At 42.2% G+C, this 17146-nt stretch overlaps 1 protein-coding gene across 1 annotated transcript in view; it reads right to left on the bottom strand.

The window, feature by feature from the left end:
- Positions 1-194: 194 nt before the first annotated feature.
- Positions 195-17146, bottom strand: part of Fnbp4 (formin binding protein 4) — a 30074-nt gene continuing 13122 nt past the window's right edge. The window contains exons 9-17 of the mRNA XM_028859400.2: positions 16858-16982; positions 15727-15831; positions 13536-13669; positions 12358-12542; positions 4455-4771; positions 4195-4339; positions 3006-3382; positions 1405-1562; positions 195-1172 (exon numbers count right to left, since the gene is read on the bottom strand). Coding sequence (XP_028715233.1) covers positions 1082-1172; positions 1405-1562; positions 3006-3382; positions 4195-4339; positions 4455-4771; positions 12358-12542; positions 13536-13669; positions 15727-15831; positions 16858-16982 — 1637 coding nt within the window. The 3' untranslated portion in view covers positions 195-1081. The remainder of the gene's footprint in view (positions 1173-1404; positions 1563-3005; positions 3383-4194; positions 4340-4454; positions 4772-12357; positions 12543-13535; positions 13670-15726; positions 15832-16857; positions 16983-17146) is intronic.

Here is a 17146-nt window from a genome sequence, read left to right as displayed (position 1 = left end):
GTCACACGTGGCACCATCTTGTTTAGAGAGGCCTGTTTGTTTATAAAACCCTGTCTCCCTATAGCTCCAAGACGCTCCTTTTTTCTGATGTTCAAATGTCAGTGTATGCTTTGTACCATGTTTGATTAGAACAATTAAGAATGGACATACACTAAGTCCTGGTTATGTAACTTAGAGGAGCAGGATAACCAATCGCAAGTATAAAAAGAGCTTTATTAGTGCATATATACAAATTTACAATGTCAGAAACTGGAGAAATACAAACAGTGTTAGGACACAATCTGCTCTTTCCTCAGTTTAAAGTGACCTTTCCTGATTGTGATACAATAGAAATTATACAACAGTGAACTGCTTCTTGCTTCTTAAATACTGGAATCTTATGGAGAGTATATTCACACATAGAAGGAAGGTGAATTTTTGAAGTGGGTAAGACAATGAAGACAATACACAAAGTGGCTTATTTCACTACCATATACTTAGGGGGAATTTCTCAAAATCAAGGATCTGAGTACCTGCGGCTGCTACTCCTGCCTGTATATAAACATGCCACTTGGTGTAAATGAGTGTTGCAGGACTTCTGAGAAAGTGTGGCCATCAGCACAGATCTCAACACTTCAGGGGCAGCAGACTCGAGGAGGAGGTCAGAAAGATCCTGATGGTCAAGCAAGACAGGATACAGAGCTGCCTTCTTAATTGCACTTGTTCTGGAGTAGACGGTAAGGAGAGTGTCACACTAGGAACTAAACAAGCCTCTACTGGGCAGAAAAGCCCTTTTTGCCAGCGAGTCCTACACAGAAGTTTCATGCCCATGACGCACAGCTTCCTCAAGACTGACTCATACCTAACATGCTAAGTTTGCCAGTGTAAAAAGAGACAGCCAGGGCAAAGCAATTCTAATCACCTCATCTTCAGCAAACAGAAAAACTACATTTCATAAACGGACAACTTTGTATGCACGGGTTCTTGCCCAGGAAATGTATGTTCCTCCTTCTAACATTTACAGTTCCTTTGACAATGTTGAAAACTGGGTAAGACTCTGAACATAAAACAAACAAACAAAAAAATTCTTTTTAATTTAAAACTATGTGTTGGGAGCCATTTTTCTTCTCTTCAGCCTTGCTCGCCAATCCTCAGGAAGGGCTTCAAAATTAGCATTTCTTTCTGCCAAGCCACTGTGAAAACAATATACATATTATTACTTCACTGGAAAGAGAACGAACTTTTTCTTTAGAAATAAAAACTCTAACTGGAACTGAAAACTGGATCTCACGTCCATTCAGGAAAAATGTTTCAGGGTTCAGTCAAGGAGCCGTCCACTCTTCCCGAAGGACTGTGACGTGAAGAATGCCTCCCCAGCCAAGCACAGCGCAGCCCTCCCTCCTGTGGGCGCCCGGCCGGCTGTACCTGACAAGCTGCTGCTGCTTCCACTCCTCGATCCGCCTCTGTGCTGTGGACTCCCGGTCCTCCTCGCTGGAACTTGAGTTGTCTTCCTCGTCTAACTCCCGCTGGATGCTCTGCCACTTCTTAACCAAAGATGGCATTTTGGTTTTACTTTTCTTTGCCTAAAACAAAGTTACAGATCAGAAGATTGTAATACATAAATAAGGAAAGATAGATCTTTACACTGGAGATCAAGATCTTTCTTTCCCTGAAACCCAGGAAGAAATGCGATGTTGGCTGCATCCAGAAACTCCAAGGCTGCCACGTACCATGGAAATGGCAGAAAAACTGGCAAATGGTGTGTGTGTGTGTGTGTGTGTGTGTGTGTGTGCGCGCGCGCAGCACTGACTTCGGGCATGACGTGGCTGGAAGATGAGGCCTATCAACAAGAGCCTCTCAGGAAGAAGGCAGGGGCTTATGGGGCCCCACCCTTCTGAGGATTTATACACAGTTAGGTTGACTGAGGAGGGAGAGACGGTTTTTTGGTGGTAGAGGCACCGTTAAAGTGCTCATGCACCTGTAAACCATAAAGTTCACTGGGTCATTATAAAGAATAACGATAAAGCCAGGTGTGGTGGTGCATGCCTTTAGTCCCAGCACTCAAGAGGCAGAAGCAGGAGGACCTCTGAGTGTGAGGCTAATCCAGTACAAAGTGAAATCCAGGGCTACTCAGAGAAACCCTGTCTTGAAAACAAAAAAAGACATGCAAGCAGAACGCAGATGTGTGTGTGGGGATAAACATAAAGATGTAGACGAGTTGGGAGGGGGGGATACAAAAAAAGTAATAGGTATGTGTGAATATGCTCAAAATACATTATGTATTAATACAGGTATAAAAATTTCTTAATGGGGGCTAAAGAGATGGCTCAGTAGTTAAGAGCACTTGCTGTTCTTTGGAAAGGAACTAGGTTCAGTTGCTAGCACTCATATCAGGGGCTTATAACCACCCATTACTCCAGTTCCAGGGACTCTGATGCTCTCTCTAGCCTCTGTAGGTACCTGTGTATACACAGGCACATATAGATATATACATACACATAAACAGAAGGAAACAGATGAATCATTTTTAAAGACATGATTAAAAATGGTTACTTGGGGAAGGGAAATAGAGGGACACCTCTGTAGTTAACAGCACTGGTTGCTCTTCCAAAGGACCTGGGTTTGATTCTTAGCGCCCAAAAATGGTGAGTTGCAACCACCTGTAATGCCAATTCTGGGGATCGGATACCCTCCTCTGGCCTCCGTGAGCACCAAACACACAGGTGATACACAGATATACATGTAGGCAAAATACACACATAAAAATAAATTTTTTGGCAGGGGGTTGAGGCAGAGTTTTACTATGTAGCTCGCTCTGTCCTGGAACTCACTGTGTAGACCAGACTAGCCTGGAACTCGCAGAGATCTGTCTACCTTTGCCTTCCAAGTGCTGGGGTTAAAGCTGTGTGTCACCATTGCCCGACAATAAATCTTTATTGATTTATTTTTCCTTTAAAAATAAAATGGTTCATTTTGCTATGTGACTATCATCACCCTTAAAAAAGACGATGACGACGATGACTCACTTTATCTTTCTTTCCTTTCCTCGTCTTCTCAGGCGGTGGCACTTTGGGAGCTGGTGGTGGCGGTGGCGGTGTAGGTGCGGGCGGTGGGGGTGGAGGCGGCGGTGGGTCCACGACGGCGGCGGCGGGTGCTGCTGGCGTCCCTCGAGCCTGAACTGGCTGCAATGATGGAGCCGTCACTCCCATGGGGACAGGACATTCAGCATAACTCAGAATTGCGGGCGCTGCTGCCAGGCCAAGGTAATTTGCCTGCAGACTCATCCCTCTGGCCTGATGGCCCAGGCCTGCCGCCGCCGCTGCTGCCGCCGCATGGCTGACTGCTGCTGCTTGCTGTGCCATCCCGCTGACAGCCTGGTGTGCAACCCCCATGGCCTGGTGACCTGACGCAGGAGACATAAAGCAATACTATAAAGGACACTGTGACAAGACAGAAGGAGAGGAAACTAGGGGGTCAATCACCACGGGATCTCAATGTACTTCTGTGAAAACTGTGCCCTAGCTGCTACTAGCAAATATTAAATTTTGTAGTTGGGGAGGGTAGGCCACGCCTTTAATCCCAGTACTTGGGAGGCAAAAGCAGGCAGATCTCCGAGTTTGAGGCCAGCCTAGTCTACAGAGTGAGTCCCAGGACAGCCAGCAATAGAGAGAAATTCTGTCTCAAAAAACAAAAAAAAAAAATTAAGTCAAAATCTGAACATCTACAGATTAAGGTACTTCAATGTAAAAAGAATTGGTATATGTAAATGTACAGAAAACCCCAAATAGTGGAGCATGCCTCTCATGCCAGTACCTAGGAGGATCTACAAAATTATTGAGTTCCAGGCCATCTAGATCTACTGAGACCCTGTCTTAAAAAAGCAAAATCATGGTTGGGCAATGGTGGTGCACGCCTGTAATCCCAGGATTCTGGAAGCAGAGGCAGGTGGAACTCTGAGTTTGAGTCCAGCCTGGTTTATACAGAGTGAATTCCAGGACAGCCAGGGCTACAGAGAAACCCTGATCTTGAAAAACCAAACCAAACAAACCAGTAAGCTAAAACAGAAAAGACTCCTGTAAGGATAAGGACAAATGTTTAAGGGTAGGAGAAATAAATCTAAATAGTATTTTCAATCAAGAGCTTCCTACTACCTACAGCATCTACTGCTGGAAACATGCTCAATGAGAAGAAACTCCCTTTAATTATGATGCTTACCTGCAGCTACGGCTGACTGGCTGTAGAGAACAGGAGAACTACCAATGGTAGCTGACCTCTGGACCACTGCAGTACTCATTTCTGCCGCCTTTCTCTTGACTGCTTTAGTGGATGGAGGACTAGAGGTGGCAGAATCAACTGAACTCTGCAACACAAACACTCGGTTAGCAACTACAGACCTAAAAACCAGTCTTCTAAAGTAAAGCATGTCAGTCATGGCCAGTGCCCACTGCCATCCAGAATGCCACAGACATCATTACCTGGCTCGTTACAGCCGTGGTCTGTATTGAAGGTTTCAAAGGAGTGTCCTCCTCTGTTCCTGGGGCAGGAGGCTCCTCACTTCCTTCATCCTCCATTTCTACCTCCTGAATCTCACCATCTTCTAAAGGAGGAGGTGGAGGAGGAGGTGGAGGTGGAGGAGGAGGAGATTCTGGGGGTGGAGGTGGGGGTGGTGGCATTTCCAGAGGTAATGGTGGTTGAAGCACAGGTACATTTGACTGAAGGAGGGTCCAGAATGGAGTGAGTGGCATGAGTGATGGAGAAACTTGACCAGAAAATGATTCTTTACAAAGAGAACCTGGAAAACAGACAGTAGTCAGGGGAAAATCAAGACAAATCCTTCACAGCTAATACTCATGTTAATGTTGACTAGATCAGCAGAATAGACATCAGTATCAATCTAGGACAAATGTGCACAGTAGCTTCAAACAGCAGAACTAGTTGGCTCTCCATAATTAAAATTTGACTCATGGCTAGCCACTAATGTCACTGAAACACCGAGCAGTTCAATTTAGAAATAATTTCTATGGAAAGGTTAATTTATGATGCTGAGAGAACTTTCCCTAGCTGTATTATACTAGCCTTATTCTTTATATTCAGATTTGTAGATAAAACAATGAACAATTCTGTCATTCAAATCTGTAATCTGGAAATTGACCTATTTTTTAAGTGTGTGTGCTTAGGTACGTGTCTGTGTGTGCAGGACCCTTGAAGACCAGAAGAGGGAACTGAATCATTGGATCCTCTTGGGGCTTGAGTTACAGGCAGGTGTGAGCTATCCAACATGGGTGCTGAGAACAAAACTCAGTTCCTCTCTCAAAGCAGTATGTGCTCTTAACAGCTTCAGGTCCCTAGAATTTTTTTTTTTTCCATTTATTTCAACATATGAGAAGGCAGCAATTCTCTGGGGTCTTTGTTTCAAAAGTGAAATAACTGAATCATGTATGTCTGCAATGCTGATTCCATTTTATTATGACTGCGATTGTTTTCAGTGAACTAGTTCAGTGGGGGATGCCACAGTGAAAATCCACTGAAAACAAAAACGACAATCTATTTTGATTAACCCGGATTACTAGGTTTTAAAAATGGATTTGCGAGATGCCTCTCATTCCTTTATATGTGTAAATTACATTTGCTTAATCATAGCAACAAAGAGGGAAGGTAATAGTTCTTTGTGTGATGAGTGAAGAGAAATTTAGGACAAAATGCCAAGGCAAATGATAATTGAGATTTTCAAAAAAGGTGTTCAGAGATGCCGAGGTTTTGAAACTGCTGTTGCTTCAGCTTGAGTTCAATTATAACTGAAAGCTATGTTACATTTTCTCAACCTTCACAAACACTGTGACTGAGCACTGCTGTTTCCCCACGGGGCAAAGCTTTCTAAGGATTAGAGAAAACAGGAGGATGTACTTACTTGTGGCCTTCCCCATCCCTCTTTATCGTCAATAGGGATGGTTCACAATACATGAGACTATGGATTTTCTCCCTAAAAACCATAGCATCTAGGAGTAGAAGAAACATGAGAAATCATCTAGTTCAGCTTCCTCATTTTGGAGGTAATGAAACCCAGGTAGGAATGGATTATCTCAGGATGATAGAACTGTCAGGGGCCAGGCCATAGCTAGGAGACCAGGTCTGATGCCTAGCCTAGAGCTGTCTATTTAACTAAGAATCCTTGGTGGAATAAGAGTTTAAGACCTTTAGGAATCTAAAGTTTCACTTCTGATGGAGTAAATCTCCAGATGCAGCCACCTACCAAAACTGGGTTAAATAAGGGCTCCATTATGAAAGACTCTAGGTTAGGGAGAGGGCTATTTATACTTGACACCCGACGAGGTAAAGCCCAAACAAGCAACAGACACCTGGCTTTTAGATGCCTTTGCTGAGGGAACACATAGGTAATATATTGTATAAATAATATTAGGATGATTCACACCATTTTTATATAGACATTCCTCATTGTTAAAGAAAAAGACACCAGAAAAAGATTTATCAGAAAATATGAATGCAGTTTTTCAGCTAAAGAACTCAAACGACTCATTAACTTTTTTTTGTATTGGCATCAAGTAATATGAATTTAGTTATATACCAACCTTCAGACAAAAAATTTGACCCAAGAGTATGTATATAGCTACAAAGTCTGTTTTTTTCCCCTTTTTTTTGGATTTTCGAGACAGGGTTTCTGTGTAGCTTTGCACCTTTCCTGGAACTCGTTTTGGAGACCAGGCTGGCTTCGAACTCACAGAGATCCACCTGGCTCTGCCTCCCAAGTGCTGGGATTAAAGGCATGTGCCACCACCGCCCGGCCTCAAAGTCTGTACTGTCTTATAAAACAGTACATCAAGATTTCATCAGAACACCAAAGGTAAAATAAAACAATAAACAGCAAAGATTATTAATTTAAGAATTAAACAATCTTGTACTAAATTAACTATAATACAAAGTGAATGGACTGTGTCAGCTTTTATGACATTAACATGCTACTAATCAGACAGATGCAAGGGACCACCCCAGGCCAGGGTTAATAATGTAATCTGTGACCCAGCAAAAACAATCAATTATCTAAACTTTGTGTAAGTGTTATTCAACTAAACTCCATTCGATGGAGAGCTAGGGGTGTTGCTCAGTTGGTAGTATGCTTCCTAGAATGCACAAAGCCCTAAGTTCCATCCCACTGAATAAAACCAGGCATGGTAACATACACCTAGGATTCCAGTCCAGTATTTAAGAGGTGAGACAGGAAGACTGTGACTTCAAAGTCATCCTTAGCTACACAGCAAGTTCCAGGCCAGCCTGGGATACATTAGATCCTGTTTCAAACAAACAAACAAACAAACAAACAAGAACAAAGACAAGAAAAACCAAACGGGAGCACACACGCTAAGCTTGATAAATTAGCATCAAGTAAGAAATAGCATGCTTGAATCCCAAGCCCTAACTTCACCAAAACATAGAAACTGTGTCTCAAACACCGATCGTCCTTTCTTTAGCTTAAGCACAGAAAAGTTAAAGCTGCTTTAGCTGGCATGGTGGCACAAGCCAGTGATTCTAGCTCCTGGGAGGCTGTGTCTGAGCTGGCCTAAAACACACAGAGAGCCCATCTCAAAAAACAAACAAACAAAAGGTCTGAAGAGATGGCTCCTTGCTGTTCTATCCTGAGGACCAGGGGTCAGATGCCAATACCCATATCAGGTGGCTCTCAAATTGTAACTGCAGTGCCAAGGGATCGAAGGCCTCCTTCTGGCCTCCACAGGCACAAACACATATAAATAATAAAAATACATCGTTTTTAAAAATGTTAAAATCAAAAACTTCTAAACAGAAAACCTAGTTTAAGCATCACATCTCTATTACAATCATGCTTCTACTTGTTTATAAATTGAATCAGTTAGTATTTTTTTTTAAGATTTAGTTATTTATTATATATACAGTGTTCTGCCTGCATGTATACCCGCAGGCCAGAAGAGGGCACCAGATCTCATTACAGAGGTTATGTGGTTGCTGGGAATTGAACTCAGGACCTCTAGAAGAGCTGCTGGTGTACTTAACATCTGAGTCATCTCTCTAGCCCCAGCTGGTATTTTTTATGTTTACATGAACATTTAATTCTGAAAACCAATGGGATGGTTAAAGTAGTTATCAACAGCTTTTGTTAATGTACTAAAATTAGAACTATATTAAGCTTAAAGATCGATTATTGTGAGGGTATCTTTTTTGTTTTGTTTTTTGAGACAGGGTTTCTCTGTGTAGCTTTGGAGCCTGTTCTGGAAATCACTCTGTAGACCAGACTGGCCTCAAACTCACAATGACTCATATACCTCTGCTTCCTGAGTGCTGGAATTAAAGGTGTGTGCCACCACTGCCCAGCTAAGGATACCAATTCTTAATTCAAATCCTTTGCCCCTAGAAATTTCTTCACTATGAAGAAATTCACTCCACCTTCAGTGACATGATGCTTACTATACACTGAAACAATGAGCAAGGACTAAAAATGAAGTAAACCTTAAAACTTATTTGCCTCCTTATGGCATGACTTTTCTGTTTTTATTTTTTGGGTGGTACAAGGAATTAAACCTGGGGGCCTCACAAATGTTAAGCACATGCTATTACTGTGTGAATACCTCCAGATTCTTTTTCTTTTTCAAGAAGTACACTTTATTTAGTGTGCGTGTGTTATTTATCCAGGACAGAGGACACCTCAAAGAGTCAGTTCTCTCCTCCACCATGTGGATCCCGAGAGCTGACCTTGAGTGTCAGGTTTGGCAGCCATCAATCACCTTTACCCACAGAACAATTTGGATGGCACCCTCAGTTTTCTTTTAATAAAAAAAATGTTTTTAAAGATGGGTGTAGTGAGCTGGATAGTGGTTCATACCTTTAATCCCAGCACTCAGGAGACAGAGGCAGATGGATATCTGAGTTTGAGGACAGCCTGCCTGGTCTACAGAGTGATTAGAACAGGAAACAGAACAGAGAAACCATGTCTTGAAAAAAAGAAAACAAGCAAACAACAGCAAATAACGCCCCCCCCCCCAAATGGCTCAAGGTTTACCTTTTACCAGACAGCACCAACTGTGTTTGTCATCAACAATAAGACAAAATAGCTTAATGCTTGACATTAAAGTGTTTAAAACAAACAAACAAACAAAACAACCCACAACACTTAAGAATTGCTAACTACACAGTATTCAGTTTGGGGATGTATAAAAATGAGAAGTTATGGTCAAGAATTCCAGTGTGGTGGTGCACACCTGTAATCTCAGCACCTAAGAGGTGGAGGCAAGAGGGTGTCGAGTTCAAGGTCATACTTTCCTTGTCTGTACAGAGAGTTTGACAACAGTATGGTCTGATTCAAGAAATCTAAAGAAAGCAGAGTGGTCCGGAATGGAGTCATCCACTCACCAAAATCAAGCCTCAGTTCATTATCTACTAAACAAAGAAAAAGCCATAACCTGTTATGAGAAGTATTTGTCACTCACTGCTACTGAAAATAAACTTCTGAAATATGATAGTGTGAACCCCTTACTCTTGCTATGCTCTAAAATTACCATTGTAATCTGTGGACTTGTATTTTAGTCATCGAATGGTATGTAACGATGTTAGCAGTCATTTGGGATATGAATGGAACAAAGCCCTTTTTTTGCACTGGAAATGGGTGTGTATATTAGAGGGATGGGTTCCACCAGGCTGCCCTCAAATTCCCAATCTTCCTGCCTCAGCCTCTTGATTGAGACAGTCACTCTCAACCATGCTGATTAGGACAATTAAAACTTTTGGGTCCTTTATTAACAGCCAGACCAAGAGTGGGCTTGCACTTCCAGAAAGTCTCTCGGTGCCCAAGCTCAGGGGTACAGCATTCTCAAAGACAGAGCCATAATTACATTAGGGCGCCAGGAGGGCTACATTAGCTGAAGGGTTTAGAGTGGCCTTCTAACATCTGCTTTCTTTGTAAGCTTCAGTGGCATCTTCCAAATACTGCATAATGTTTGAACCATGGACAAGGTCATGGACAGTCCTAGAATCATCAGCAAGGTATTTGATGTGGCTGTTGGGTGTGGAAGGCTGAGAAGTGGCCAAACAGGCACAAAATAATGTTGGGACAGGACAGCATTACCTTAGTCATTTCACTGAAATAAGCCATTATATACTTTGATAGGAAGAAGACAAAGTTGGCTCTTATGCTATCAAAAAGTTTCCTACTTTTTTTATTTTCAAAGGGTTACTTAAAATCACTCCATAGTCTTCTTGCCTTCAAATGTCACTTTAACAAACAGCTAAGAGCCTTTGGTTTTTTTGTTTTGTTTTTTTGAGACAAGGTCTTTGTCACCAATCTCCTGATAGCACCAGTCTATAATCTCAGGAGGCCAAGACAGGAGGATCACATTTTTAAGACCAAAACCTGGGTTACAAAGTGCTATCTTGTCAAAAACAAGCTGGAATACGGCTCAGTAGTGGTAGAAGCTACATGCAAATCCTAGGTTCAATTCCCAGTATCACTAAAAATAGGAAAGAAGCTAGGCAGAGGTGGCACGCGCCTTTAAGCCAGCACTGGGGGATGCAGAGGCAGGAGGGTCTCTGAGTTCGAGGCCAGTCTGGTCTATAGAGGGAGTTCCAGGACAGCAAGTATTAAACAGAGAAACTGCCTCGAAAAACAAAACCAAACAAACAAAAAAGGAAAACAAAAAGTCAAGAAGAAAGAGAGGGAGAGAAGTGGGAAGCAAAGAAGGAAGGAGAGAAAAAACTAAGACTTAGTGAAAAAAGGTATCTTCTTTTAGGAAGTGGGAAACTATGTGACTCTTCGGAACAGCTAATTAGGTCTCAGGACAGACAAAGGATCTATAAAACCCAATCATTTATTTAAAAAGGGGGAGGTGCTAGAGAGATAGCTAAGAGCCCTGGACGTTCTTCCAGATCGGTCCTAGCACCCACACGGGGCAGCTCACAACCCTCTGCAGATTTCAGGGACTCTGACACACTCTTTGGCCTGTGAGGTACAAGGCACACACAAAGTGCCAAGACATAATTTTGGGTTAAATACCTGTACATATGAGATGATTTAAGAAACAAAAAACAAAAAAACCAAACACAAGAACAGGAAATAGCTCAGTCAGCAAAGTGCTTGTGGTGCAAGCATGGCAAACTGGTTCAACCCAGCAACCACGTTTTAAAAACAAACACACACACCTGGGTGTGCCCGCACACATTTAACCCCAGCCCCTGGGAGGCAGAAGCAGATGGATCTCTCTGAGTCTGAGGACCAGCCAGGACTACCTAGTGAGACCCTGTTTTAAAAAAGAGAGAGGAGAGGCAGGTGTGGTGGTGCCTGCTTGGAACCTCAGCAGAGCTGCAGCCGAGAAGGTGGATCCCTGGGACTTAAACTCAACCTCATCCAGGAGTTCCAGGTCTCCGTGAGACATCTTGTCAAAAATAATGTGTATGGCTTCAGAGGAATGAGATGTAAGGTTGGTTTCTGCTTATGAATGCATAGACAAAAAAACAAAAACAAAACAAACCACAGGACACTACAATTCCTCTAGAAGCATCTTTTTATGTTACTGTTTTTGGAAACAGGGTTTCTTTGTGTAGCCCTGCTGTCCTAGAACTCCTTCTGTAAACCAAGCTGGCCTCAAACTCAAAGATTCCTATGCCTCTGTCTCTTGAGGGCTGGGACTAAAGGTGTGCGCCACCACCACCACCACCACCACCACCGGCTCTCTAGGAGCATCTTAAATGGGGATTCCACCTATTCCTGATCCTCTTATCTAAAAATATCACTTACAGTTTTCACTGATTGCTAGAATAGATTCTGTATTTACATCTCTTCTTTCTATCATTTTGATTTGTACTGACAATATATATATAAGAGCAGTAAAATTTAGAAACGAGGCCAAAACATCAATAGACGAAATTGTATAAAATGAAGAACAATCCTTGTTTTTACTACACAGATCTAGGCAATCCAACTACCTAGTTCTCTGCATGGCCATTCCTGTTTTTGTAGATCTAAAGTTTTCTCTGTGAAAAGATAGAAGTACAGGTCTCTTTTATTTTTAAATTTAATGTGAATTCTTTTTAATTGATACACAAAATCTGTACTTATTAATAGAGAACACAAAACATGTATTAATATTCATTACATGAAATCTTTTAAGATCAAAAGACAGTAGTTGATGTTTTATTTTGATGGCAGATTCTGATACACATTATTTAGCTTTCTGACTAGTTATCAACTTATTCCTTTCATATAGCTTATGCATTCTCTTAGGTTAAGTTGGACTTTGCAACTGTCATATATTACTATGCTATAAATTGTCCTATAATAAAAATACCAATGTCCTTTTCTCTGAAACCGTTTTTCAACTAGAACAGAATAGGCTGTCTTACCTGTGGGATTCTCAGAGGACTCTGTAGAGTTTGGATCAGTGCAGGTTTTGTCCTTCACAGTCGGCTTAGGAAGACTCTCATCTCTAACTTCTTGTGCTTGGCTTTCTTCTTCCTCCTCACCATCTGGGAATTCCCACTGAGACTCGCCCGACTGTTCGTTTACATAGAAATAGCGTCTATGATCCCTAAATCACAAGAAAGAAAACACATGTTTTAAAATCTGTTCTCCTACAGAGACACTTCCATTTGGTCCTGTCCCAGGACAGCAAGCAGTCTGCTCTCACAGGGACGAACCTCTTCTTATGGACTGCTATTCACAAAGGCAACAAAGAGCTTTGACAATTGAGGATGGAGAACCCAGGAAAATTCAAAGCTATTTGCATTGCAGCAGCTCTGTGAATACAGCCCTTAGCCCACTCCAACGGATGAATTAGAAATCATTTCTTTTCTTTTTTTGGTTGTTGTTGTTGTTTTTTTTTTTTTTTTTTTGCCAATGCATAACCGGGTTCCAAGTTTCATTAATGAAGGGACTCAATTGCCTAGAACACTAATTTCCCTTCCAAAGAAGAGAACATCGAAGTGAAAGGTGACTCTTCCCCTCTTGGACCGTGGAATTCATTCAAATTCTTGATATCAAACACAGTGAAAGCTAAAGAGAGGGAGAGGATCTGGGAGCTGAAAAATAAAAGAGCAAAGATTTCAAATAACGAAAAAAAAAAAATCAAGAAAAGCCAAATATAAAAAGAAATGTTTTCATCTGACCTGCTGGCAGAGGATAGTAATCTTGTTCTTCATTCACCTCTTCAGTCACGAAGTTTTCCTGAACTTCACCGAGGTTAATCAGGAGTAGAGGCTTCCAGAGGTCCTGTAAAGCGCACAGAGCTCTCGCATGCGCTTAACCCCCAAGCCCGCCCTACTCCGTGCAACACTCTGGAGAGGAAAAGCCGGCTTTGTCCAATCTTGGGAAAAAATCCGTTACATGGAACACTTTTAAACATTGCTTTGTTTTCTGCATGTGTGGCTGGCCAAACTGCACGCAGTGCTTTGCCTGCCCAGCACCGCTAACGGCAGCTGCTCTCAGTCTCCAGACAGGCTGTCATGGCGTCAAGGTGGTGGTGATCACAAATCATGTCTGAGATGTCAAAGGTGAAAGGTGAAAAGGGGAGTAGAGTGCGTACCTGTCCCAGTGGCAGGACCAGCCTTTAGGAGTGGCGTTTATTTCATACTGTTTTAGTTGCTCTGCGGCATCCTGAAGTTTTCGTTTTAGGTAATTTCCATTAAGAGCCCCTTCCCGCCAGTCTGCAATTCGAGTCTAGAGTCAACAGAGAATTAAGACTGATATTAGAAAACAGAGGTAAAAGGGACTCCGTGACTGTATGACTATGCTCTAACAGATGAGCAGACCAAGGACGCAAACACCATCTTAGTTAAAATGGATGTCTATTAAGGTGGTATTTGCTTTAATTAATAAAAGTGTTACTACCTACAGCTGATAGCTCTGAGGAGCTCTAATTTTGAGGCTAGCCTCATCTACACAGCGAGCTCCAGGACAGCCAGGACTGCACAGAGACCCTGTTTCAATCGCTCCTCCACAAGACTCCACAAGATTATTACTATTGTTTAGGTGTGTGTGTATGATGTGCTCTGAGTGGAGGTTAAGGACAACTTCGTAGAGTTGGTTCTCCCATCTCTCTTTTTTTTGGTTTTTCGAGACAGGGTTTCTCTGTGTAGTTTTGCGCCTTTCCTGGAACTCACTTTGTAGACCAGGCTGGCCTCGAACTCAGAGATCTGCCTGCCTCTGCCTTCCGAGTGCTGGGATTAAAGGCATGTGCCACCACCGCCTGGCAAACTTCTTGCTTTTTTTTGTTTGTTTGTTTGTTTTTCAAGACAGGGTTTCTCTGTGTAGACCCGGCTGGCCTTGAACTCTCAGAGATTGGCCTGCCTCTGTCTCCCAAATGCTGGGATTTAAGGTGTGTGCCACCCTCCCCCTCCCCGCCAGTTCTCCCATCTTATGGATTCTAGAACAAAAGTCATGTAGCTTTTGTACTAGTGTTTATACCCACTGTGACATCTCCTCAGCCCATGAAACAGTATTTTTTGGGGGGCTGGGGGTGGGGTAGGGTGGGTTCAAGATAGGGTTTCTCTGCCCTGGCTATCCTGGAACTCTGTGGATTAGGCTAGCCTCAAACTCAAGAGATCCACCTGGCATCTGCCTACTGGGTGCTGGGGCTGAAGGCGTGCACCACTACTGCCTAGCTACAAAACATCCTTTTTTTTTGGTAATTTATTTTTATTTTATGTGCACTGGTGTTTTGCCTGCATGTATGTCTGTGTGAGGGTGCTGGATCATGGAGTTACAGACAGACAGCTGCGAGTTCCCATGTGGGTCCAGGTCCTCTGGAAGACTAGTCAGTACTCCCAACCACTAGGCCATTGCTCCAGCCCTTACAAAACACATTCTTAAGATAGAATGCCATTCAAACACCACCATTTATGAGCTATGGAGATAGCTCAGTGACTAAAGAGCTTGCCACGAGCATCAGGACCAGAGTTAAGATCCTCACACCCCATAAAAGCCAGGCAAGCACCATGGGCTCCTGGAAATTATAACACAAAGTGGAGACAGAGTACACCCTGAGCAGGTTGGCCAAACAGACCACCTCTATTGGTAAGCTCTAGGTTCAACCGAGAGACAGTCTCTCTATGAATAAGGTGAAATGAAATGGAGAAAGATTCCTAATGTGCAGGCAGGTCCCCCCTTGCACACATGCTCAAATACACCGACGTGTGCACGAGCACCACACAGTCATTAAAAACAAAGCGGGCCTGGAAAACTGGTGTGGCAGTTAAGAGCAGAGTTTGGTTCCCGGCACACATGCCAGGGAGCTCTCAGGTGCTTGTGACTCCAGCTTCAGGGGATTTGGCATCCTCTTCTGGCTTCCTTAGGCACCTGAACATGTATGGCATATGTAGACACGAGTAAAAATAAAACTTTCAGCAGGGCAGTGGTGGTGCACACCTTTAATCCCAGCACTCAGGAGGGAGAGACAGGCAGATCTTGCTGAGTTCGAGGCCAGCCTGGTCTACAGAGTTCTGGGACAGCCAGGGCTACACAAAGGAACCCTGTCTTAAAAAATAAATAAATAAACAAACCAAACTTTCATAAAATGTAAATAAGCTGAGTGTTGTGCAATAGCCTTTAGTCCCAGCACTCTGGAGACAGAGCCAGGAGGATCTCTGAATTTGAGGTAATTCTGATCTGTACATTAAAATCTCCATGGCTAAATAGTGAGGTTCTGTCTTAAAAAAAAAAAAGTAAATAAAAACTAAATAACAAAGTGACATTTAAACCCAAACCAGCTGAATTACCTCAGTCTGTAAAAGCAGCATGTGAAAGTTGGAGATGGACTGTCTATTAATTCCTAGGAATTCAAATTTACTTGTCAGGGTATTTGCCAGTTCTCCAATCTGGAACTGTAATAGAGAATAAAAAAAAAAAAAAAAAATTAAAACCAGAATTCCAGCATTCCTTCCTTCCTTATGTCAAGTCTTCCAGTTATTATTGCAGATACAGGAAATTTATTATCTGCACACAAGTAACTGTAACTAGTTTGTTAAATATTCTACTTTATGTTTTTCGGCATTTACTTTGTTGTGAGCCTAGCCTTTAACGGCTGAGCCATCTCCCCAGCCCCTAGTATTCTACTTTATAATAAAATTCACATAAATAATGAGTAAAATGCTCTTTCTACTCATACCACTACACACATTCAAACATGGATTTCCACAGCTGAGCATATATCCTAATCTTAAACAAGTCAAATCACATACAGAGAACATCAAAATGGTGGTTGTTGCCAAGGGTGGAGTAGAAACCATAAAATTGGGGCTCTAATGTACAGCATGGTGACTACATTCAACACCACCATACTGTAGAACTGAAATGTATGCAGAGATCGGAATGTTCCAACACCCTATACCAAAGAAAGATAAGTGAGGCGATGATTTGCAGGGTTTGTAGTAATCACTATTATACACATACATACATATATATATATTAAAACATTTTATTATGTATGGTAAATGTGTCAATTGTATCTTAAAATAACTGAAGGGAAAATATCATGAATATTCCAATATTGCCAAAATTTTCATTTACTTATGTTAGCCACAAGCTGAAGCTTTAAAATTATATTCTCCCAGTCCCTTCCTACATAGTTGCTCAATACAGAAAAATACCATGCTGTATCCCCCCCCCCCAACAAATCACATTTAAAGAGCCACACTGAACCAACCACAGACTAAAAATTTTAGGAAAAAAAAAAAAAATCTGTCTATACTCAAGCATACTTCATATGCCAGGTGGTGGTGGCAAACACCCTTAATTCCAGCACTTGGGAGGCAGAGCCAGATGGAAACTGAGTTTCAAGTCAGCCTGAGCTATAAAGTAAGACATTCTCCACCCCCCACCTCCCCAGTTAAGTTTACAAATACTCGTACTTTCAAATCCTGTTCTTCTTCTACTTTAGGTGCTATTTGGACTTTCATCTTCTCTGAAGATTCTTCTACTTCTGCCTCCTTGTCTGAATTTTCATCTATTTTTTCGGAATTCTCCGCACCAATAGCTGCAAAAAACAAAACCCCCATGAAATTCAGCTGACCAGACAACTGAAAAATCCAAAACCATGCAACAGGCACCTGAAAAATAGTGTTAGTTCTCACTCTTGCTTGCTTTATCAGAGATCAAATAAGTTGTCCACCGACCGACACCTGCAAAGGTATCCTTTCT

Source organism: Peromyscus leucopus, chromosome 4 (genome assembly GCF_004664715.2).
Source record: "Peromyscus leucopus breed LL Stock chromosome 4, UCI_PerLeu_2.1, whole genome shotgun sequence".
Lineage (NCBI taxonomy): Eukaryota > Metazoa > Chordata > Mammalia > Rodentia > Cricetidae > Peromyscus > Peromyscus leucopus.
The sequence above is the reverse complement of the archived record's forward strand: the minus strand, read 5'-3'. Positions and strand labels throughout refer to the sequence as shown.